This window comes from Narcine bancroftii, unplaced genomic scaffold (genome assembly GCF_036971445.1).
Source record: "Narcine bancroftii isolate sNarBan1 unplaced genomic scaffold, sNarBan1.hap1 Scaffold_649, whole genome shotgun sequence".
In the NCBI taxonomy this organism is placed as follows: domain Eukaryota; kingdom Metazoa; phylum Chordata; class Chondrichthyes; order Torpediniformes; family Narcinidae; genus Narcine; species Narcine bancroftii.
Window position 1 is genome coordinate 54,617 of NW_027212167.1, and position 24,295 is coordinate 78,911.

The window sequence follows — 24,295 nt, forward strand, 5'->3', positions numbered from 1 at the left end:
TTTATCCCTTGTCGGACAACCACATCTCCCCTCTCCATTTGGATTTGCGAATCCACTCGCAAGCGTCAACTGATTTTGCAGTGACCGCTCTTTTCCCCCACCCAGCCCCCCCCAGAAAAGATTTCACTTTTTATATGTCACAAAGGTCACTCTTTTAATTCCCTCCTTATTCTCTCTATTCCATTACCTTCCCTTATTAATTCTTGTCTATACTATCTATGTTTTCCTCTAATTACAGATACTTTCACGTATGCCCATTGTCTCTATTCACTCTTATACCTCTTTACCCGCATACATATCAATCGTGGTCATTTTTACCCTCATTACCCGTCTTCATCCCTCAGTCTATTTTTGACTTTACCCACATACATATCAATCGTGATCATTTTTGCTCTCATTACCCGTCTTCATCCCTCAGTCTATTTTTGTAATTGTTCTGCAAATTTTCGTGCTTCTTCTGGATCCGAGAACAGTCTGTTTTGTTGTCCTGGAATAAATATTTTCAATACCGCAGGATGCTTCAGTGTAAATTTATATCCTTTCTTCCATAAAATCGCTTTTGCTGTATTGAACTCTTTTCTCTTCTTTAGGAGTTCAAAGCTTATATCTGGATAAATGAAGATTTTTTGCCCTTTATACTCCAGTGGTTTGTGGCCCTCTCTTACTTTTTCCATTGTCTTCTCCAGTACCTTTTCTCTTGTAGTATATCTTAGGAATTTTACTACAATAGATCTTGGTTTTTGTTGTGGTTGTGGTTTACGGGCCAATGCTCTATGTGCCCTTTCTATTTCCATTTCTTGCTGTAGTTCTGGACATCCTAGGGCCTTAGGGATCCATTCTTTTATAAACTCCCTCATATTCTTGCCTTCTTCATCTTCCTTAAGGCCCACTATCTTTATGTTATTTCTTCTGTTATAATTTTCCATTATATCTATTTTTTGGGCTAGTAATTCTTGTGTCTCTTTAGTTTTTTTATTAGATTCCTCCAATTTCTTTTTTAAGTCTTCTACCTCCATTTCTGCTGCTATTGCCCGTTCTTCCATCTTGTCCATTTTTTTCCCCATTTCTGTTAAGGTCATATCAATTTTATTTATTTTCTTTTCTGTGTTGTTTATTCTTCTTCTTAAATCATTGAATTCCTGTGTTTGCCATTCTTTAAATGACTCCATGTATCCTCTAACAAGAGCAAGTATATCCTTTACCTTGCCTTTCCCTTTATCTATTTCACTGTATTCTTCCTCTTCTTCTTCCTCTGGGTTGGCCATCTGTTGTTTCTTTGATGCCCTTTCCTCCTCTTCTTTCTTGTTTCCATTGTGTTCTGTGGTCTCTTCTTGCTGCAGGTGTTCTGCAGCTGTCGTTGCCGGCTGTGGAGATCGACTCCCCAGCTGGTCCCCCCTCCCGTCGGTGTGTTTTTTTTCATGCGCGGTTGCGCACTTTTACTCGGCTCTGTGAGCCATTGTTGTAGTTCTTTTTCTACCGACCTGAGGTAGTGGGGTCCTCTCTCCACAGCGGGCCTCTTCGGACAGGTAAGGCCTTCACCTTTTTCCTCCGTTATCTTCTCTTCCTCTCTTCTTTCCGTTGAATTTGATTTTTCTCCTTTTGTCTCCATCTTCTTTCCACCTTTATACTCACTTTTCTTTAACTTGTATTTCTGTGCCTTTGTATTTTCTCTTGTTTTTCCCGACTTTTCTGGAGAGGGCTGGAGTTCACCGTCCGGCCACTACTCCATCACGTGACTCCTCTCCAGGACGGTGGTGTCTGTCTAGAGTCTGGTTGCGGGCGGTGTTGTCTGTCTGATAAATTGTGCTTACCGACATCCCAGTACATCACCCGCCACAGTCAACGACAGCCCAATACATCACCCCCCACCCCTGTTTCAGTACATCACCAGAAGAATCTCTCCCCTCCATTGTCCACCCTCTGAGGGCAGCTGCGATCATCAAGGATCCACACCACCTGGAAATCAGACATATCAAATCAATGTTTCAGATGTGATGAAGAAACTGCAGCTTCTACTTGGTCTTGTTCAAAAGTTGAACCTTTTTGGGTTTCTGTTAGTACATTTTCACAAGGAACAGGTTGTTCTTTTACCGCTGAACCCTGAGTGGTTTTCAATGGGGAACTTTGAGAATATAATTTGTAAATTAGACATCAGATTCCCAGTTGAAATTTCTTTAAATCAATCCTGGCGATAGCGAGGAAGTTACTTAGATGTCAGATGTTTCTTTAACATTAGGAAGACGGCAAAACAGAGATTCAAAGCTGTATTCCGTTAGAGAAAAAAAATTACATATCATCTGAGAGGCAAATACTTGATTTGGAGCCTGTACGCTCAAGTATTGGGATTGAAATTATGATATGATGATGAACACTTTGATTCCTCCAGTTCCATGAAGTCTTTCTCCAATAAACTGTTTTTTGTGATCTTCCGAGTGTTTCCAAGAGCAATCCAATTTAATATATTGATTCAATTTCTCTCTCTCTCTCTCTCTCTCTCTCTCTCTCTCTCTCACTCATTCCTTAGTTTTTCTGTAGTTTAGTTTTCTTTGGGTTGGGAAGGGGGGGTGGGAGGGTGTTAGATGGTTTTTATTTCCTTTTATATTAAATCAACGTTTATAGGCTTAATTTTTGCGGCATTGGGATGGATGAGAGCGTGTTATTATAAGCAAAATATTTTTTAAAATGGACCCGCACCACCTTGCACGTGCTCGGTTCTCGATGTGGCCATCAGGAAATAGGTCCTGTGCCACATGGCTCACACCACCAGGCTCAAAGCATGGTTGCTCCCACACCCCCCCCCCCCGACCCCCCCCACCGTCATAAGACGGTGAGCAGTTTTGGGCTATTCGTTGAAGAAAGGTCGCGCTGACATTGGAGAGGATCATTCCGGGAATGAAAGACTAACAACTATTCATCTAAGGATTCTCACTTTGGAGATTATCTATGATTGAATATTTTCTTTTCTTAATTGCAGTTTGTTTACATTTTCTTCTATCGTTTGCTTTTCTCAATGTTGTACGTGGATGTAGTGGGCACACAGCGCGGTATTGCAAACTGCCACCATCAGTTCACAGTCTTACCTGACACATCGCGGGCTGGCAGTGCTGGGCGCCAAAGTACAGTGAGTGGATCAGATGAAGCCCCTGCCTAAAGGCGCGGGACGCTAATGGCTCATAGCTTTAACCTACTGGTCCTGTAGACCAACAGCTGTTTACTAACAAGCTCATTAACAGGCAGGGAATAAAAGGTCTGTGTATGTCTGCAATAAACCAGTCTTGAGTTGACGACCTTTGTGTGTGTTTGCCTTTATTTAGTAGCATCTGCCGTTGTAGCCGCTACAAATTGGTGACCCCGAAGTTAAGATGCAACGAATTTGAATCATTATGGAAAAGAAGGACATTTCAACAGCAACAACAACTCCCACCTCCACAACAGTTAATGCAGTTGGGCTTCATTTGCCTCCTTTCTGGACACATCAGCCTCGAATTTGGTTTCTTCAAGCTGAAACCCAGTTTCGTCTTTGGAGTATAACGGCAGAAAACACAAAATTTTGGCATGTCATAAGTGCATTGGATGTGGCCACTGCATCGCGAGCAAGCAAATTTATTGCTCATCCTCCGGCAGAAGACCAGTACACCAGGTTTCGGCAGTTTCTTCTTGACACATTGGAACTTACTCGGCATGAGTGTGGCATTCGTCTTTTGAACATGGAAGGCCTAGGTGACAAGAATCCATCAGACCTGATGAATGAGATGCTGGTATTGTCAGATGGTCATTCCCATTGTCTGCTTTTCAAAACCTTATTTCTGTCAAAACTTCCAGCTCACGTTGCCATACCCATTGGTAACATGGATTTCCACCGTCCCCATGATGTGGCTCGAGAGGCTGACAGGCTCTATCGTCTATCGTATCCTACACAAGTGCCTGCCCAAATACATCCAGTTTTTGCAGCAGAAGCATCTCCCGCATCCCACCAGCCTCCTGTATCTGCAGTCCAATCCAAGAAAGAGGAACACGCTGATGTACATTGAGAGTGGTGTTTTTACCATCGCCGCTGGGGAAAAAATGCCTATAAGTGCATCCAACCATGTACCTACCACAAAAATAAGTCAGGAAACCAGAGAGCCGGCTGCCAGTAGTGGCCTAGGCAGGTGGCGTACATACAGGCCTATTGTATTTTCAGGGCGCTGTGGGTAAGCGCAAATTCCTTGTAGACACAGGTGCTGAACTTGGTTTGCTCCTGCCAACCTATTTTGAAAGGACGCATAAAAAACGCCACTTGACCCTGTGAGTGGCGAATGGAACTGCCATTCCAAGTTTCGGCATGAGACTAGTCGTAATCAGAATAGATGCAACCACATTCCATTGAAATTGTGTCCTTGCTTCTGTCGCTCAACCCATTTTGGGTGCAGATTTTTTTTAACATTCCTACAACTTATTGATAGACGTAAAACACAGAAAATTAGTTCACACCACCGTCTTTCAGACCTGCACTGGCATGCATCAAGGGGAGAGTTTCACAGCTCAGAATACATTCGTTACACAAGGACACATATGCTGCTCTACTCACCGAATTTCCCCATAGTCTCACCCCTAACTTCAATGCCTCAAGAACATACCATGGTATGTCTTGTTACATAGACACATCAGGCCCACTGGTCCATGCCAGGGCTTATCATCTGGTGCCTGATAAATTGCGGCAAGCAAGGGCAGAATTTAAAGCAATAGAAGAATTGGGTGTCACCTGACGCTCAAACAGCCCTTGGGCCTCACCTTTGCATATGGTACCCAAGAAGACAGCCGGATGGAGACCCTGCAGCGACTACCGTAGGCTTAATAATGTCACTACACCTGACATACCCAATTCCACACATACAGGATTTCACCGCCCATCTGCATCATTGCCGCATATTTTCAAAGATTGATTTTGTTAAGAGATATCATCAGATACCGATTCATGAGAATGATATTCCCAAGACAGCAATTATTACGCTGTTTGGTCTTTATGAATTCCTCAGAATGCCATTTGGCTTAAAGAATGCCGCGCAAACTTTTCAGCGGCTTATGGACGCTCTAGGCAGAGATTTAGACTTTGCGTATATTTACTTGGACAACATCCTTGTAGCAAGTCAAAATGAGCAAGATCACCGCTTGCATTTGCGCCTCCTTTTCCAACGGCTCCAAGACTTTGGTCTGACAATTAACCTTGACAAGTGTCAATTTGGCAAGTTAACCATAGAATTCTTAGGGTATAAAATTACAGCAGATGGCATATCTCCGTTATCAGGCAAGATAGATGACATCCGTACATTCTCCAGATCTGTCACCGTCAAAGGGCTACAGAAGTTTTTGGGAATGATAAATTTTTACCCCAGATTTATTCCTGGGATTGCTGATATCCTATGACCCCTGTTTGACATAATCTCTGCTCCAAACAAAAACATTACCTGGACCACAGAGGCAGAGGCCGCATTTATGTCCGCCAAAGAGGCATTAGCCAAAGCAGCAATGCTTGCGCATCCAAATCCTGAAGCTGCTTTGACGCTGAGCACAGATGCCTCGGGAACAGCTGTGGATGCAGTTCTGGAACAATACGTCAGTGGCCATTATCAGCTTCTTGCCTTCTTTAGTCGTCATCTAACACCAGCGGAAATGAAGTACAGCGCCTTTGATCGAGAACTATTGGTACTTTATCTGGCTATAAGGCACTTTTCTTTATATCTTGGAAGATCGACATTTCACCATATTCACAGACCATGGTATGTCTTGCCTTTAGCAAAGTCACAGATCCTTGGTCAGCAAGACAACAATGATATTTGTCCGACATTTCAGAGTTTACTATGGACATGCGTCATATTTCGGGAAAGGACAATCTGGTCGCAGATGTGCTCTCTAGATCAAATGTGTGCCATATTCGAGGTGGAGTCAACATTGCTGAACTGGCTGCAGCACAATCCCCGGATCCGGATATACAGGCATACAGTACAGCTATTACTGGACTCAACATTCAACAGGTGGCACCACAACAAGGTCATCCAGAACTCCTGTGTGATGTATCGTCGGGTTATCCTTGACCATTTGGTCCCATTATCTTGGAGACACCGTCTTTTTGGTGACATTCACAATCTATCACACCCATTCATCAGGACTTCAGTCAAAATAATGTCAAACAAGTACATGTGGCATGGCTGAAAAAAGATGTCGCGAATGTGTATATCCTGCCAATCTGCGAAAATTCAACACCACACCAAGGCACCCCTGCAGCCTTTCCTGACAATACGCAGAAGATTTGAGCATGTGCACGTGGATCTGGTTGGACCATTACCAGTATCACAGGACATGAGATATAATCTCACGGTAGTAGACCGCTTCACACGCTGGCCAGAGGCCATTCCATTACCAGTCAGTGATACTGAGGCATGTGTTAGAGTGTTCATCTTAAATTGGATTGCTAGATTTGGAGTGCCTATACATATAACTTTGGACCGTGGACCACAGTTCACTTTGGCGTTATGGGCTTCCTTGGCTCATTTTTGTGGTACACATTTGCACCACACTACTGTGTACCATCTGCAGTCCAACAGCCTGCTGGAACATTTCCATTGACAACTAAAATCTCCATGAAGGCCAGACTCACTGGCCCCAACTGGGTCGATGAACTACCTTGGGTTCTACTAGGAGTACAAATCTCTCCACACACAACCAGACTGAGACCACCTGCAAATTGGAGGAACAATGCCTTCCAGCGGATAGCATTAACATCGACTTCTCCAGTTTCTGTTTAAAACACTCCCCTTCCCCCTGTCGCCTTTCCCCCAGCTCTGTGTGTGTGTCTCTCTCTCTCTCTCTGTCTTGTCTCTAGCTCTCTTGCTTGTGTCCCTTTTCCCCTCTGACTCCTTTCACGGAGCCAGATTCAATTCTCACCTTTCCTCGTATCATATCCAATTAAAACCTTTTGTTGGCCTGGACCACCCCCACCCCCCCAGGTCTTCCTTCTGACACCTTCCTGTTCTCTGCTCATTCCTTGAAGAAGGGGCTCAGGCCTGAGATGTTGGTAACACACCTTTACCTCCTTTGGACGCTCATGACCGGCTGAATTCCTCCAGTGTTTCTGAGATCGGGGGGGATGGGGGAAACTGAATACATGCAGGAGGAGTCTGACCGTTTTGCAGGCTCGCTTACTGGAGGGCCAGCTGTGTGGTGACAGCGCACTCTCGGTTAGTGGAGTCCATTTGCAAAGCAAGTAACGTACTTTTTAAACAAGATTGTGGTCCTGAAATTTGTTCTAACTTTGGGACCTCATTTGCAACTTTTGATTTGATTATTGCAGTAAGACCCCTTGGGTCCGAAACCTTGGGATAGTGCAGCACAAGAACAGACCCTTTGACTTACTGAGTCTGAATCACAATTTATAGTGCAAAAAAGTGAGATAGTGTCTCTGGAAATCCAATGGCAGGGGGAAGAAGACATTATGTACTCGTCTGTGCCTCCTTCCTGATGGTAGCAGCGAGAAGAGGGCCTGGCCTGGGCGGGTGAGGGTCCATGAGGATTGAGGCCGCTTTCTTGAGGTGCCGCCTCTCGTGTATGACCTCGATGGAGTGAAGGCTGGTGCCCGTGATGGCACATGGCCGAGTTCACAATCCCCTGTAGCCTCTTCCTGTCCTGTGCTTTGGCCCCTCCACACCACACAGTGATGTAGTCAGTCAGAACGCTCTCCGAGCGTACGGCTGTAGAAATTTGCAGGAGTCTTCAGTAACGTCAAACTCCGTGCCGAACTATTATTCTGTCCAGTCCCACTGACCTGCACCCAAACCATATTATTCCAGCCAGTCCCACTGACCTGCACCCAGACCATCTCCCTCCACACGCCTCCCTTCCATATACCTGTCCAAATTTTACTTCAATGTGTTAAGAGCCCAGAGGACCCCAAAACCCAACAGCAATATTCACCAAAACAAATGGTTACTTAAACAAAAGTTGCTTTTAATTATCTTTAAGCATGAAAACAGAATCGCACTTTAACTTATCAGCATTGATTTAACTAATCTAACTTAATCCCCTTCTAATTCTAAGTGCACGTAATGTGTGTGTAAGTTCAGAAAAGTTCTTTGCTTCACAGTCCAATCTCACTTCTCATTCCTTCAAGTTAGCTGGTTGCCGACAATTCTTATACTGTGCACAGAATTTAACATTTATAAAGTTCATCAGGCTTTGGTGCTTGAAAGGTAAATGGTTACCGCTCAGGAAGGTTCTTGTCGGTTGTCAGAGAGAGATTTGTTGTTCCTCTTTAATCAGCCACTCCAGTGTCTTGCTGATGAAACTTGCCCCCTCAGGGTTCTACAGATGATCACCCCTTTCTTTCAGGTCACCACAGAGTTCCTTTTTGTTTCCCTTATTCCAAGTGAAACATTAGCCAGCCCGTCCTCTCCTCTGGCATGAACCACAAGGGCTTTGAGCAGGCCATCTTCCAAAATGGGGCTTTCCACAAGCTTGCCAGATTGTCCTGTTCCAGTCCCAGCTGCTGTCAGCTGGCTGTTTCACTGAACAAGTGATCTCTCTCTCTCTCTCTCTCTCTCTCTCTCTCTCTCTCTCTCTCTCTCTCAAACCATTTGACCCTCTTAGAACAGCAAGTTCTCTTCCAGACAGCAGCGGCGTCAGCCTGCATTTTCATCTGTTGCCTTTTGTAAACCATTAGTGAAGTCTCTTGAGCATTCTTCAAAAGCTCTGGAGCCGATACGTCTACCATGGGGCAGAACTCCAGTATTTTAAATAAGATCTGTTTAAGGTGTTTGTATGTGACCGACTCTAACAAACCTTTCTCAATTTATCTCCCAAAAACATATCTATATACCCTGTCACAAATGTCAAAATTGAGCCCACATTCACCACGTCAGCTAGCAGCTCTCTCCTGGATCTCGTGTGAAGTGTCCCGTCTCCCATCCCCCCCTGCTAAATGTTCCCTTTAAACGTCTCACCTTTCACCGTTAGCCCATGTCCTCTGGTTTTTGTCTCACCTAACCTCATTGGGAAAAGCCTTCCTGCGTTTACTTGTTCCATAACCCCTTATAATTTTTTTTAATCGGCATACACCCATGTGAAAACACAAAGCTGGAGAAGCTCAGTAGGTCAAACAGTGTCCTTTACATAGCAAAGATTTCAGGCTTGATCCCTTTGTTAACCCAGAAACGTTGGTGATGAATCTTTCTCTTTGCTACATAAAGGACGCTGTTTGACCTGCTGAGTTTCTGCAGCGTTGTGTTTTTACGTCAACCACAGGATCTGCAGACTTCGGTGTTTTACTGCATGCGCCCATGTTCTGGGGGAAATGTCTAACAGGGCTCAGCGATTCTGTATTACATGGAGTCGAACTTACGATGAATTAAGACTCTTGCACACTACAAAGGCTGGTGCCACAGTTTAAAGTAACTCGTGGCCTTCTGTGGATAGAGCTCAATGTTTTCCATGCCCCTCATTATTTGCTGACCTCTTCTGCGCGACTGATCTAGATGCAAATATAAAAACCGACTGCAAAAGCTTTTATAAATATGTCAAGAGGAAAAGATTGGTGAAATCCAGAGTAGGTCCCTTGAAGAGCTCCAGTGGCGCAATCGGTTAGCGCGCGGTACTTATACAGAGTAGGTCCCTTGCAGTCGGAATCAGGGGAATATATAATGGGGAATAAGGAAATGGCAGACCAATTAAATTCTTACTTTAGTTCTGTTTTTACAAGAGAGGATACAAATAACCTCCCAAGGATGTTGGGAAACATAGAGACTAATGCAAGGGAGGAACTGAAAGAAATCAGTATCTCTAAGGACATGGTCTTGGGGAAATTGATGGGATTGAAGGCAGATAAATCCCAAGGGCCTGATAATCTACATCCTAGGGTACTTAAGGAAGTGGCCATTCAGATAGCAGATGCTTTAAGAATTATTTTCCAGAACTCGATAGACTCAGGCTCAGTACCCATGGATTGGAGGGTAGCTAATGTTACCCCACTATTTAAAAAGGGGGGGTAGAGAAAAAGCGAGGAATTATAGGCCGGTGAGCCTTACATCAGTAGTGGGCAAAATGATGGAATCCATTATTAAGGATGTAATAGCGGAGCATATGACTAGCAGAGAAGGGATCGGACGGAGTCAACATGGATTTACAAAAGGTAAATCGTGCTTGACAAATCTATTGGAATTCTTTGAGATGGTGACAGGTAAAATAGATGGGGGAGAGCCAGTGGATGTGGTGTACCTGTACTTCCAAAAGGCCTTCGATAAGTTCCCGCATAAACGACTGGCTTCCAAAATCAAGGCTCATGGGATTGGAGGCAAAGTATTGATGTGGATTGAGAACTGGCTGGCAGGTAGAAGACAGAGAGTTGGGATAAATGGCTCGTTTTCTGAGTGGCAGGCGGTGACCAGTGGGGTCCCACAGGGATCTGTACTGGGACCCCAGCTGTTCACAATTTACATTAATGATCTGGATGAGGGGATTGGATGTAATATCTCCAAATTTGCAGATGACACTAAGCTAGGAGGGGTTGTGTGCACGGAAGAGGGGGTCAGGAAGCTCCAGTGTGATTTGGATAAATTGAGGGACTGGGCAGATACATGGCAAATGCACTACAATGTGGATAAATATGAGGTTATCCACTTTGGTAATACAAACCGGAGGGCAGATTACTATTTGAATGGCAATAGATTAAGAGATGGGGAAGTGCAGAGAGACCTAGGGGTTCTTGTACACCAGTCTCTGAAGACGAGCATGCAGGTACAGCAGGCGGTTAAAAAGGCAAATGGTATGTTGGCCTTCATATCAAGAGGGTTTGAGTCTAGGAACAAGGATACCTTACTGCAGCTGTACAAGGCCTTGGTGAGACCACACCTGGAGTATTGTTTGCAGTTTTGGTCACCTTATCTAAGGAAGGATGTTCTTGCAATGGAGGGAGTGCAGAGGCGATTCACCAGGCTGATACCTGGAATGGCAGGAATGACTTATGCGGAAAGATTGCGCAAATTGGGATTATACTCGCTGGAGTTTAGAAGATTGAGAGGGGACCTCATAGAGACATAAAATTCTGGCAGGACTGGACGGAATGGATGCAGATGGGATGTTTCTAATGATGGGAAAATCCAGAACCCGGGGCCATGGTTTGAGGATAATAGGCAAACCATTTAGGACTGAGATGAGGAGGAAATTCTTTACCCAGAGGGTGGTGAGTCTGTGGAATTCATTGCCATAGAGGGCAGTAGAGGCAGGTTCATTAAATATATTTAAGAGGGAATTAGATATATTTCTTCAGTATAAGGGTATTAAAGGTTACGGAGAGAATGTGGGGACGGGGTACTGAACTTTAAGATCAGCCATGATCTCGTTGAATGGCGGAGCAGGCTCGAAGGGTCGAATGACCTACTCCTGCTCCTATCTTCTATTTTCTATGCCCGTGAGTTAATTAGTCGGCCTGAATCCGTGATGTAATCCACAGAAGTGCAGGAGAAACTCAGCAGGTCGTGCAGCGTACATTTTGGCCAGGATACACAGCCAACGCTTCGGGCCTGAGCTTTTAGGCATACAGTGCGGTAGCAGGCCCTTCCAGCCCATGAGCCTGTGCCGCCCAAATGAACCTAAAGCCCCCCACCGTACCTGAGGTCACGGGGGGGTGGGGGGGGGGGGAGAGAAGAATGTCCAAACTCCTCGCAGGCAGTGCCAGATTCAAGCCCGGGTCGCTGATGCTGTAACGAGTGTCCCGCCAATTGCTGAGGTAACACTGCCGCCCCACTTGCTAGTGTATGGGCAGAAGGCAGGCGGCTGCCTCAATAATACGGGGGGGGGGGGGAACAGAAGAGGGAGGAAGGGGCGTGGAGGCGGAGCACAGGCCCGCAGGTAGGGGGTCAGGTCAATGTGGGTAGGAGAGCAGTGAAAAAGAAGCTGGGGGAGAGGGGGGTAGTTCTGCAAATGGAGAAGGCAAATGGGGAGCTGATAGAATGAATGAACCAGCCTCTTCCTCCTCTTCACAGATGCTGAGCGTGGATTACTGATCGGGGGAAGTGTGAACGGGAGCGATCTGTTCACCCTGCCGGCTCTGCCCACAGACTCTGTTGTCGATTCGAGCAGCACCGCAGCCCAGCTCGACTATCGTGGAGGAGAGGGAGAGGCAGTGGGCTCTGGAAGCCCAAGAGGGGAGAACCCCGGGGAGCAGACAGCCGGCGAAGCCAGGGAAGGCTTGGCGGACAGTAGCCTGGGCTCATTCACGAGAGAGGGCACGGCTGCCGGCGGCAGAAGCGGGGAAGAGACGGCGCCCAGTGTAGCAGCTGGTGGGAGCTGGTTGCCGGTGGCCGGCGATCCCAGCCAATCGGACTCTGGGAACGAGAGGTTGGCGGCAGAGGCTCCTGGCCCATGGGGGCCGGGGGCGAATGGTCTGGAACTCTACGGTGCTGAGGTCCTGGCGGGGGAGAGTTGTGCCCCATGCAACGGTGGGGATTTCAGCGGCACGGCGCAGGGACTGGAAGGTGAGGAGATGGACGTGCCTGGCCTCAGCGCACCCCACTCCAGCTCCCCTGGAACGTGGGGTGCCGACGAGATCCTGACGGCCCATCCTTCTGGGCTGGAGGCAGCTAGCCCTGGCGGCGTGGCAGACCCAGCTGACGAACTGGGGCCGTACACAGCGACGGAGTCAGAGAGTGGCTACCCGACGGACTTTGAGAAATACTGGAAGATCGTGGAGGACAACCCATATGATTTCACCGGGTGGACGTACGTGCTCCAATACGTGGAGCAGGAGGTAAGTCCCTTTGCCCCCATTCCGCTGAAGGTGGGTAAAGTGTGCTGACCGGCTGCATCACGATCTGGTACAGAGACACCAATACCCCCTGAGCATAAAGCCAGCAAAAGGTAGTGGACACAGCCCAAGACATCATAGGTAAAAACCCTCCCCACCATCGAGAACTTCAACAGGGAACACTACTATTGAAGAGCAGCCACAATCATCAAGGATCCACCCCACCCAGCACACACCCTGTTCTCGCTGCCATCGTCAGGAAAGACTTGCACTACCAGGTTCAGGAACAGCTGCTCCCCCTCCACCATCAGACTCCTCGGTGACAAACTCATTTAAGGACTCAGACTTGTGCACTTTATTGATTTTCTTTGTTCTCTCTATCGCACAGTCAATTTGTTTACATTCATTATCTGGTTACAGTTCTTTATTTGTTTACATGTTTACGCTGTGTGCACTTTATGCTTTTGCACTACCAATAAGTGGTAGTTCTGCCGCGTCTGCAGGGAAATGGAATGTCAGGGTTGTATCTAACAATAAATCTGAAAATTTGGACAGATTTGTGGGTTGTATAAGCTGAGCGAGATATGGATCAAATGCAGGCAAGCAGGTCAAGCCCAGAATGCCAGCGGGGTCAGCGCGGATGGGTTGGGCCGAAGGGCCTTTCCCCGTGCTGTATGATTCTGCCCCTTTCCTAAATCTTCATCCGCGAGGCCAAGTCATGAATGATTCTGCCAGTTGGGTAGCATCCACAGGAGTTGAAAGGTCTGCTGTCTGACTCGGGGCGGGGTCATTGCAAGGGAGGGAGGGGCTTGCCATCACCCTTCACCCACCCCTTCCTGCTTCTCCGATTTCCCTGACTGATCCCTCCCTCTCCCGTCCTTGTTATACCTTCCCGCCTCCCCTTGGCCACGACGAGGAGCTGCAGCCCGCCGGGTAACCCCCAGCAGAGTGGGGTTTTTTTTTCGAAATTTATTTATAGTATCTCCATACATTCATTTCAAATTGACTTAGTATAATATTACATAATAGATACGAAATAATTTTCAAATTTTCACCCCCCCCCCCCCCCCCCACCTCCCCTAACCCCTTAGGAAACCCAAATAGGTGTGGTATAAACCACAAGTGGCATATGACTTTCGGGAGCAGAAGTACCACTCCCTCCCCCCCCCGGCAGACAAAATACATGTATAAACCGAAAAATCATCATTTCTTATATCCATAAAACCCCGGTCCATCAATTTAACCAATCTTATTCATAAACTCTTTTTTTTTAATCCAAACTCTTTTTTTTTTATTATTATTCAATATTTATTTTCTGTATCGTACAGTCTGTTTATTTGCACCTCCTTCTTTGTTTCCCTTTTTCTTTTGTTTTTTTTTTAAATTTTTTATTTTTCACACCATAAATCACAATAGCCATGATATACACTTTTTCTTTTCCACACATTTACAGTGACTTTTTCTCCCTCCCCCCTCCCTTAATCCAAACTTGATGTTAAATTTTGCACCCTTTCCACCCTCCCAACACTGAGTTAAACATTGTTTGCAATCAATAAAAGTTTTTTTTTTAAATTTTTTTCAAGTCTTCCTGAATTTCATCCACTGAATTAAAACACCTCTGAACATCCCAGTTCAACACCGAATCTTCCATTCTTCTCAGTCTCAAGTTGAATTTGTAGCTTACTTTCAAAAAAAGTTTTTTTCAAATCTTTTAAAATTTTCTTAAACATAATTCCTTCGGTCTTGATCTTCTAAAGCATCAATGTTATTCATAAGTTCTTCTGTGTTTCCCAATTTAATACCAAATTTTCCACTTTGTCAATCTTCTCAATGTTAAGTTGAAATTATTGTTTATTTTCAAGAAAAACTTATTCAAAATTTTTAACTCTTCTTGGACATTGCTCCTTCGACTTTAATTTTATAAATCATCAATCTTGTTCATAGTTTCTTTCTACTGAATTTCCAAATTTAATAATAGTTTCCATTTTTTCCAATATTCTCAATATTAAACTGATCTTGTTGTTTAGTTTAAAAAAAAACCTTTTCAAAACTATTAAAATCTGTTTGCAATGTATGCATACTCTCAGATAATAAATTCACTCTTCCAATATTCCATCCAAAAAAAAAAAATCACTGATAAACCTTATTGCAGGTCAAGGAGTTCCATATATATGTTTATCTTCAGAAAATATTTCAAATCAACATTCGTCGCCATCTTTCAAAAAGGAGTCCGAAATCAACTTTAATAAGTTCTGTTCTTGGGGGGAGTCACGTGATGGAGTAGTGGCCGGACGGTGAACTCCAGCCCTCTCCAGAAAAGTCGGGAAAAACAAGAGAAAATACAAAGGCACAGAAATACAAGTTAAAGAAAAGTGAGTATAAAGGTGGAAAGAAGATGGAGACAAAAGGAGAAAAATCAAAATCAACGGAAAGAAGAGAGGAAGAGAAGACAACGGAGGAAAAAGGTGAAGGCCTTACCTGTCCGAAGAGGCCTGCTGTGGAGAGAAGACCCCACTACCTCAGGTCGGTAGAAAGAGAACTACAACAATGGCTCACAGAGCCGAGTAAAAGTGCGCAACCGCGCATGCGCGAGGCGCATGAAAAAAAACACACCGACGGGAGGGGGGACCAGCTGGGGAGTCGATCTCCACAGCCGGCAACGACAGCTGCAGAACACCTGCAGCAAGAAGAGACCACAGAAGACAATGGAAACAAGAAAGAAGAGGAGGAAAGGGCAGCAAAGAACCAACAGATGGTCAACCTAGAGGAAGAAGAAGAGGAAGAATACAGTGAAATAGATAAAGGGAAAGGCAAGGTAAAGGATATACTTGCTCTTGTTAGAGGATACATGGAGTCATTTAAAGAATGGCAAACACAGGAATTCAATGATTTAAGAAGAAGAATAAACAACACAGAAAAGAAAATAAATAAAATGGATATGACCTTAACAGAAATGGGGAAAAAAATGGACAAGATGGAAGAACGGGCAATAGCAGCAGAAATGGAGGTAGAAGACTTAAAAAAGAAATTGGAGGAATCTAATAAAAAAACTAAAGAGACACAAGAATTACTAGCCCAAAAAATAGATATAATGGAAAATTATAACAGAAGAAATAACATAAAGATAGTGGGCCTTAAGGAAGATGTAGAAGGCAAGAATATGAGGGAGTTTATAAAAGAATGGATCCCTAAGGCCCTAGGATGTCCAGAACTACAGCAAGAAATGGAAATAGAAAGGGCACATAGAGCATTGGCCCCTAAACCACAACCACAACAAAAACCAAGATCTATTGTAGTAAAATTCCTAAGATATACTACAAGAGAAAAGGTACTGGAGAAGACAATGGAAAAAGTAAGAGAGGGCAACAAACCACTGGAGTATAAAGGGCAAAAAATCTTCATTTATCCAGATATAAGCTTTGAACTCCTAAAGAAGAGAAAAGAGTTCAATGCAGCAAAAGCGATTTTATGGAAGAAAGGATATAAATTTACACTGAAGCATCCTGCGGTATTGAAAATATTTATTCCAGGACAACAAAACAGACTATTCTCGGATCCAGAAGAAGCACGAAAATTTGCAGAACAATTACAAAAATAGACTGAGGGATGAAGACGGGTAATGAGAGCAAAAATCATCACGATTGATATGTATGTGGGTAAAGACAAAAATAGACTGAGGGATGAAAACGGGTAAGGAGGGTAAAAATGACCACGATTGATATGTAGGCGGGTAAAGAGGTATAAGAGTGAATAGAGACAATGGGCATATGTGAAAGTATCTGTAATTAGAGGAAAACATAGAGAGTATAGACAAGAATTAATAAGGGAAGGTAATGGAATAGAGAGAATAAAGAGGGAATTAAAAGAGTGACCTTTGTGACATATAAAAAGTGAAATCTTTTCTGGGGGGGGCTGGGTGGGGGAAAAGAGCGGTCACTGCAAAATCAGTTGACGCTTGCGAGTGGATTCGCAAATCCAAATGGAGAGGGGAGATGTGGTTGTCTGACAAGGGATAAAGGGCAACTCAGGAGGGGAAGGGGAGATTGGGGATAAAGAAGATAGAAATAGGAGAATAAGGAAAATGTTGGATGTTGTAGGAATGTTGTCTGGTAAAGAGTTGAAAATAAGAAAACAGAAATGGAAAAGGAGGAAAGGTAATGATGGAAAAACGGAAAGAGAAGATAAACAAAATATAAAATGGCTACGCTGAACTATATGACTCTAAATATTAATGGAATACATAACCAAATTAAAAGGAAGAAACTACTAAATTTACTGAAAAAGGAAAAAATAGATATAGCATTTGTCCAAGAAACACACTTAACTGAATTGGAGCACAAGAAATTAAAGAGAGATTGGGTAGGACATGTAACAGCAGCATCGTATAATTCAAAAGCAAGAGGAGTGGCTATATTAATTAGCAAAAATGTGCCATTTAAAATAGAAGAGGAAATAATAGATCCAGCAGGGAGATATGTTATGATAAAATGTCAGATATATTCGGAGCTTTGGAATCTACTTAATATATATTCACCTAACGAAGAAGATCAAAAGTTTATGCAAGATATCTTTTTGAAGGTAGCTAATACGCAAGGGAACATACTAATAGGAGGGGATTTCAATCTGAATTTGGATCCAAATATGGATAAAACGGGGAAAAAAATTAACAGGAAGAACAAAGTAACCAAATTTATAATTAAATCAATGCAAGAAATGAAACTTGTGGACATATGGAGGAAACAAAACCCAAAAGAAAAGGAATACTCATACTACTCGACTAGACATAAAACATACTCAAGGATAGACCTATTCCTGTTATCAGCCCACATTCAAGGGAGAGTTAGGAAAACGGAATATAAAGCTAGAGTATTATCGGACCACTCACCCCTGTTATTGGCAATAGAGCTAGAGGACATCCCTCCAAGAATGTATAGATGGAGATTAAACCCAATGCTACTTAAAAGACAGGATTTTAGAGAATTTATTGAAAAACAATTAAAAATGTACTTTGAAGTAAATACGGAATCAGTGGAAGATAAGTTTATACTATGGGACGCAATGAAAGCATTCATTAGAGGGCAAATAATAAGTTATGCAACCAAGATGAAGAAGGACTATAATCAGGAAACAGAGCAGTTGGAAAGGGAAATAATAAACATAGAAAAAAAATTAGCAATAAAGGAAGATACAACCAAAAGAAGAGAATTGGCGGATAAAAAAATAAAATATGAAACATTACAAACATATAAGGTGGAGAAGAATATAATGAAGACAAAACAGAAATATTATGAACTAGGGGAAAAAACACACAAAATCCTAGCATGGCAGCTTAAGACAGAGCAAACTAAGAAAATGGTATTAGCAACAAGGAAAAAAGACAAACAAATTACATATAATCCAAAAGAAATTAAGGAAAACTTCAGAGAATTCTATGAACAATTATACCGAACCGAAAACGAAGGGAAAGAAGGGAAAATAGATGAATTTTAGACTAAAATTGAACTACCAAAACTACAAATAGAGGAACAAAATAAATTAACAGAACCATTTGGAACAGTAGAAATACAAGAGATAATAAAAAATTTACCAAATAATAAGACACCAGGAGAGGATGGACTCCCAATAGAATTCTACAAAACATTTAAAGACCTAATAATACCGCCCCTCCTGGATGTAATCAACCAGATTGATGAGACACAAAACTTACCAGATTCATGTAAAACAGCAATAATTACAGTGATACTAAAACAAGGGAAAGATCCACTCTCACCAGCGTCATACAGACCAATATCTCTGCTAAACACAGATTATAAGATAATAGCTAAACTATTAGCGAACAGATTAGCAGAACAGGTACCGAAAATGGTAAATTTAGACCAAACTGGATTTATCAAAAAAAGACGCACAACAGACAATATTTGTAAATTTATTAACTTAATTCATGCAGTAGAAGGAAATAAAGCACCGGCAGTAGCAGTTGCTTTAGACGCAGAGAAGGCCTTCGACAGAGTAGAATGGAATTACTTGTTCAAAGTATTGCAAAAATTCAGTTTACCGGAGAAGTATATTAATTGGATTAAAGCATTATATAAGGGACCGTTAGCGAAAGTGACAGTAAATGGACATGTATCAAAGCAATTTAACTTAAGCAGGTCAACGCGGCAGGGATGTCCACTATCACCATTATTGTTTGCGCTAGCTATAGAACCACTAGCAGAATCGATAAGAAGAGATAATAATATAAAAGGAATAAAAATAAAAGACAGGGAATATAAAATCAGTCTGTTTGCGGATGATGTGATAGTGTACTTAACAGAACCAGAACTATCAATAAAAGAACTATATAAGAAATTGAAGGAATATGGAGAAGTGTCGGGATACAAGATAAACGTAAATAAAAGTGAAGCAATGCCTATGAATAACGCGGATTTCTCAAAATTTAAGGAGGAATCCCCATTCAGATGGCAAACGCAGGCAATAAGATACCTAGGTGTGCAAATAAACAAAAATCTAGGCCAATTATATAAACTCAATTACAATCCACTAATGAAAAAATTACAGGACGATTTAGAGCATTGGAAAGAGCTACCACTAACACTGATAGGAAGGATAAACTGTATTAAAATGAACATTTTTCCAAGGATACTATACTTATTTCAGGCATTGCCAATACAACTGACAGAAAAATTCTTCAAAGAGTTAAAGAAAATAATAAGGAGATTTTTATGGAGAGGGGGGAAACCGAGGATAGCACTAGATAAATTAACAGAATGGTATAAACAAGGAGGCTTACAATTGCCAAACTTCAAAAATTATTATAGAGCCGCACAATTAAGGTACCTATCAGATTTTTATCAAACAAGGGAAAAACCAGACTGGACGAGACTAGAATTAGATAAAATAGGGGAAAAGATACCTGAACACATATTATATAAATGGGACGAAAAATTGGTACAACATAGAACTTCTCCAGTATTACACCATCTCCTCAATATATGGAAGAAGATTCATGTAGAAAGAAATAAAATAAATTACCAAATACCAAAACTAATATTGACACAAAATAAGCTACTCCCTTTTACAATAGACAACCTTGCCTTTAGAAAATGGGAAAAAAAAGGGATTAAAAGAATAGAAAATTGTTTTTCAGGAAGTAGATTCTTATCCTTTGAACAAATGAGAGATAAGTACAATATAACTGGAGATACAGCGCTGGCATATTACCAACTGAGATCCTACTTGAAAGATAAATTAGGAAGCAACTTGAGTTTACCAGAGGGAAGTAACCTTGAATATGTGATTACAGACACAATGTTAATCAAAAGATTTATAAAAAATATGTATATTAAACTGCAAGAAAAGGAAAATGAGGAAACAAATGGTAAAACTAAACAAAAATGGGAACAAGATTTAAATATAAAGATAAAAAAGGAAACATGGGAGAAATTATGCTCTGGAACGATGAGAAATACAATAAATACGAGGCTGCGTATGATACAATATAATTGGTTACACAGACTATACATTACACCGCAAAAGTTAAATAAATGGGACCCAACAGTATCTGATAGATGTTTTCGATGTAAAAAAGAAAGGGGAACAACAATTCATGCAATCTGGACATGTGAGAGAGTAGAAAAATTTTGGGAAGATCTCAATCAGATATTAAATAAAATAACAGAAAACAATATACCAAAGAATCCAGAGATTTTTCTCCTAAGTAACATAAAAAATAAAGAATTTGGAATTGACTTGGAAGATGCACAAAAAAGATTTGTCAAGATAGCCCTAGCCGTAGCAAAAAAATGTATTATGTCAACCTGGAAATTGGAAGATAATTTGAAAATACAACAATGGTATATAGAAATGAATAAATGTATTCCATTAGAAAAAATAACATATAGTTTAAGAAATAATATTGAAATATTCGAACAAGTATGGGAGCCTTACATTAAATACAATAGCGAAAACCTACCGGGAACAAACATTACCTAAGTTGATGGAAGGAGAAGAAAAGAAAAGAATGGACTCAGTAGAATTTCTGGTGTATTTTTGTTGAATGACAACATTGTCTAACTGAATTAATGCAACCTAGATTGTATACCTAAAATGGATGAGAGGTGGGGGGGTGGCTTGGGAGGAGGGAGGGGGGAGGGAGAAAAAGTCACTGTAAATGTGTGGAAAAGAAAAAGTGTATATCATGGCTATTGTGATTTATGGTGTGAAAAATAAAAAATTTAAAAAAAAAAAAAAATAAGTTCTGTTCTTGAGAAAATTCCAGCACCAACTCCGGCTCTGTCTGGGCAAATAGGTCAAATTCCTTCCAAAGTCAAAGAATGTAATTTTGTTCTGTATTTATGGATAATAAATTCATCCTTCCGATATTCCATCCAAAAAAAATCACTAATAAACTTTAATGTTATCTGGATTTTTAAAACTCACGGGCAACCAATGCCAATTACTGCAATTTATCTTCATAAAACATTTCAAATCAATATTCATCACCATCTTTCAGAGGGGTGTCCAAGGCCAGCTTATCCGACAGTCCAATTAAGCTCCGTTCTTAAGAAAATTCCAGCCTTGACTCCGTGGTTCTGTGTGGGCAAGTAGGCCGAGTTTCTTCCAAAGTCGGAGAGTGTAGTTTTGTTCTGTATTTGAACTCTATTTTCCTTTATCTTTGTTGCCATTTTAAACATCTTTCAGAGGGGTGTCCAAGACCAGCTTATCCGACAGTCCAATTAATGAGCTCCGTTCTTAAGAAAATTCCAGCCTTGACTCCGTGGTTCTGTCTTGGCAAGTAGGTTGAGTTTCTTCCAAAGTCGGAGAGTGTAGTTTTGTTCTGTATTTGAACTCTATTTTCCTTAATCTTTGTTGCCATTTTAAACTAAAAACAATTGATAAACAAAACAAAGACTTTTAACAGAAAAGAAATATTCTTAAAACGGGTATTTATATAACTGCCTGGGGGAGACCGGGAATGCACGTCCGCTCCCTACGCCATCTTGCCATGCCCCAGCAGAGTGGGTTTTAATAACACTCAGATCGCACTTCCTTTCAGAACCACATTTGGGCCGTCCGGAGGGCATTTGACTCATTCTTCATTCATTACCCCTACTGTTATGGCTACTGGAAGAAGTATGCTGACATCGAGAAGAGGTTTGGATTTACCAAAGAGGCAGAAGAGGTGAGTGCAAATCTGGCAGCTGTATGCTTCTCTGTCAGGCAAGCAGATGATCAGAGACAATGGCTGTGGCCATTGGCACGATCAGGTTTGCCAGAATTTGCACAGGAAAATTATTTATTATGTGATGCCCCCCCCCCCCTTCGAGCTCCACAGAACACCAACAGGCCCTTTCTGCTCATCTTATTCACGCCGAACTGCTTATTCTGCCTCATCCCGTCGACCTGCACCTGGACTGTAGCCCGTCGTGCCCCTCCCAACAATGTACCTGTCCGATCTCGGAACCTTTACAGCCTTCGGCATGCAAGGTTTGTGCCAACTTGCTCCACCGCCATCCAATTTTTCCCGACCTCGCACCATTGACACTCCCAAAACATCTTGTCCGGGCGCCTGCTGATGTTTTATTTCCATACCTTGCTGAAGGGCTCACACTCGAAACATATCAATAGACCAAAGACACTGCCTGACTTTTTATGCACAATTTTTGTAAGGTTGTTTGCACTGTGATGCTGCCACAAAACAAATTTCGTGGCTTGTACATGACAATAAATTCTGAGTCTCTATGATGTATAAAGTACGTTGTTTGACCTGCTGAGTTCAGGCATGTGAAATTTCCATGTTTTTAAAATCCACCTTCGCGTTTTATCAGTGCCCTCCCGGCCCGATCTGACTCCCTCGACTCGTCCCGTGCAGTGCTAGGATCACGCCATGTTTCCTGCCTTGTAACAGCGGCAGCGCATCCCCGTGCATTCCCCCTCGGTTGCAAAGCGTTTCCGATGTATTGCAATGCTATGCCGTTTATGCTTCCTTGTGTTTTTACCCGTATCTCGAAAACCATGTGTGGAGAAACGATTGGGAAAGATTCATTGCTTTTAACAATATAACAACGGAAACAGGCCATATCGGTCCTTCTAGTTCGCACCAATTTACGTGAAACACCTACCCACTCCCTGTCCATAACCCTCCAACCCTCTCACATCCATACACTCATCCAACCTCCTCTTAAATGACAAAATTGACCCTGCTGCAAACACCTCTTCCAGAAGGTCATTCCACTCAGCCACCACTCTCTGAGTGAAGAAACTCCCCCTCATGTTACTTCTACAGTTTTGCCCCCTAACCCTTAACTTATGACCCCTCATTCCAATCTCCCCTATCCTCAGGGGAAAGAGCCTATTTACATCTACTCTATCTATTCCCCTCATAATTTTAAATACCTCTATCAAATCCCCCCTCAACCTTCTACGCTCCAATGAATAAAATCCCAATCTACTCAATCTTTCTCCGTAAACCTTCTCTGCACCATCTCTATCTTATTGATATCCTTCCTATAACGGGATGATTTATAAAGGCCAGCATACCAAAAGCCTTCTTCACCACCCTATCTTCATGGAAATCCATCTTCAAGGAATTCTGAACTGTTATTCCCTCTGTTCCTCTGCATTCCTTAATGCCCTCCCCTTCACTGCATACGTCCTATTTTGATTATTCTTCCCAAAATGAAGCACCTCACACTTATCTACATTAAACTCTACATCTGCCACCTTTCAGCCCACTCTTCCAAACAGTCCAAATCCTTCTGTAGTACAGTCCAAATATTAGGCACACCTCTGTAATATTTTCCCTGTCAAGCAATGCCACACCACCGCCCCCCCCCCCCCCCCCCCCCTTACCCCTCCAATTGTACCACACCTAAAGCAGCGAAATCTTGGAATATTTAACTGCCAGTCACATCCCTCCTGCAACCATATCTCACTAATCATCAACCACATCAAACTGCCAAGTGTCTATCCACACCTTCAGCTCATCCACCTTCCTTACAATACTCCTAGCATTGAAGTAAATGCACTTCAGGGACCTCCCGCATCTTACCTTCTGCCTATCCCCTTCTTTACTGTCCACACGATTATTTGTTACCATCATCCCATCCCCGTCATAGCACCAATCCCTTTGCTCCTCGATCAACTGCCCTTCCACCCCCAAATTTTGTCTACAAGACTTATTCTGCCATTCTCCCTCACATAGACCCCTTCCCCCAATTGCATTAGTTTAAAGCCCCCTTAGTAGCCCAAGCAAACGCCCCCGTCAGGATCCTGGTCCCTCTGGGATTCAGATGCAACCCATTCATTCGGTACAGGTTCCACCTCCCCCAGAATAGGTCCCAGTGATCCAAGAACTTGAATCCATGCCCCCTACTCCACCCCTTTGGCCACGCATTCAACCTCCACCTGATTCTATTCCTGCCCTCACTATCACATGGCACAGGAACTAATCCAGAGATCACTCCCTTTGCAGTCCTTCTCAGCTCCCTACCTAAATCCCTGTATTCATTATTTAGGACA

At 42.7% G+C, this 24,295-nt stretch overlaps 1 protein-coding gene across 1 annotated transcript in view; it reads left to right on the top strand.

Moving 5' to 3' along the window:
- Positions 1-22,497, top strand: part of LOC138751077 (uncharacterized) — a 33,618-nt gene extending 11,121 nt beyond the window's left edge. Inside the window, exons 2-3 of the mRNA XM_069913157.1 lie at positions 12,012-12,775; positions 21,831-22,497. Coding sequence (XP_069769258.1) covers positions 12,012-12,775; positions 21,831-22,316 — 1,250 coding nt within the window. The 3' untranslated portion in view covers positions 22,317-22,497. The remainder of the gene's footprint in view (positions 1-12,011; positions 12,776-21,830) is intronic.
- Positions 22,498-24,295: the final 1,798 nt, after the last annotated feature.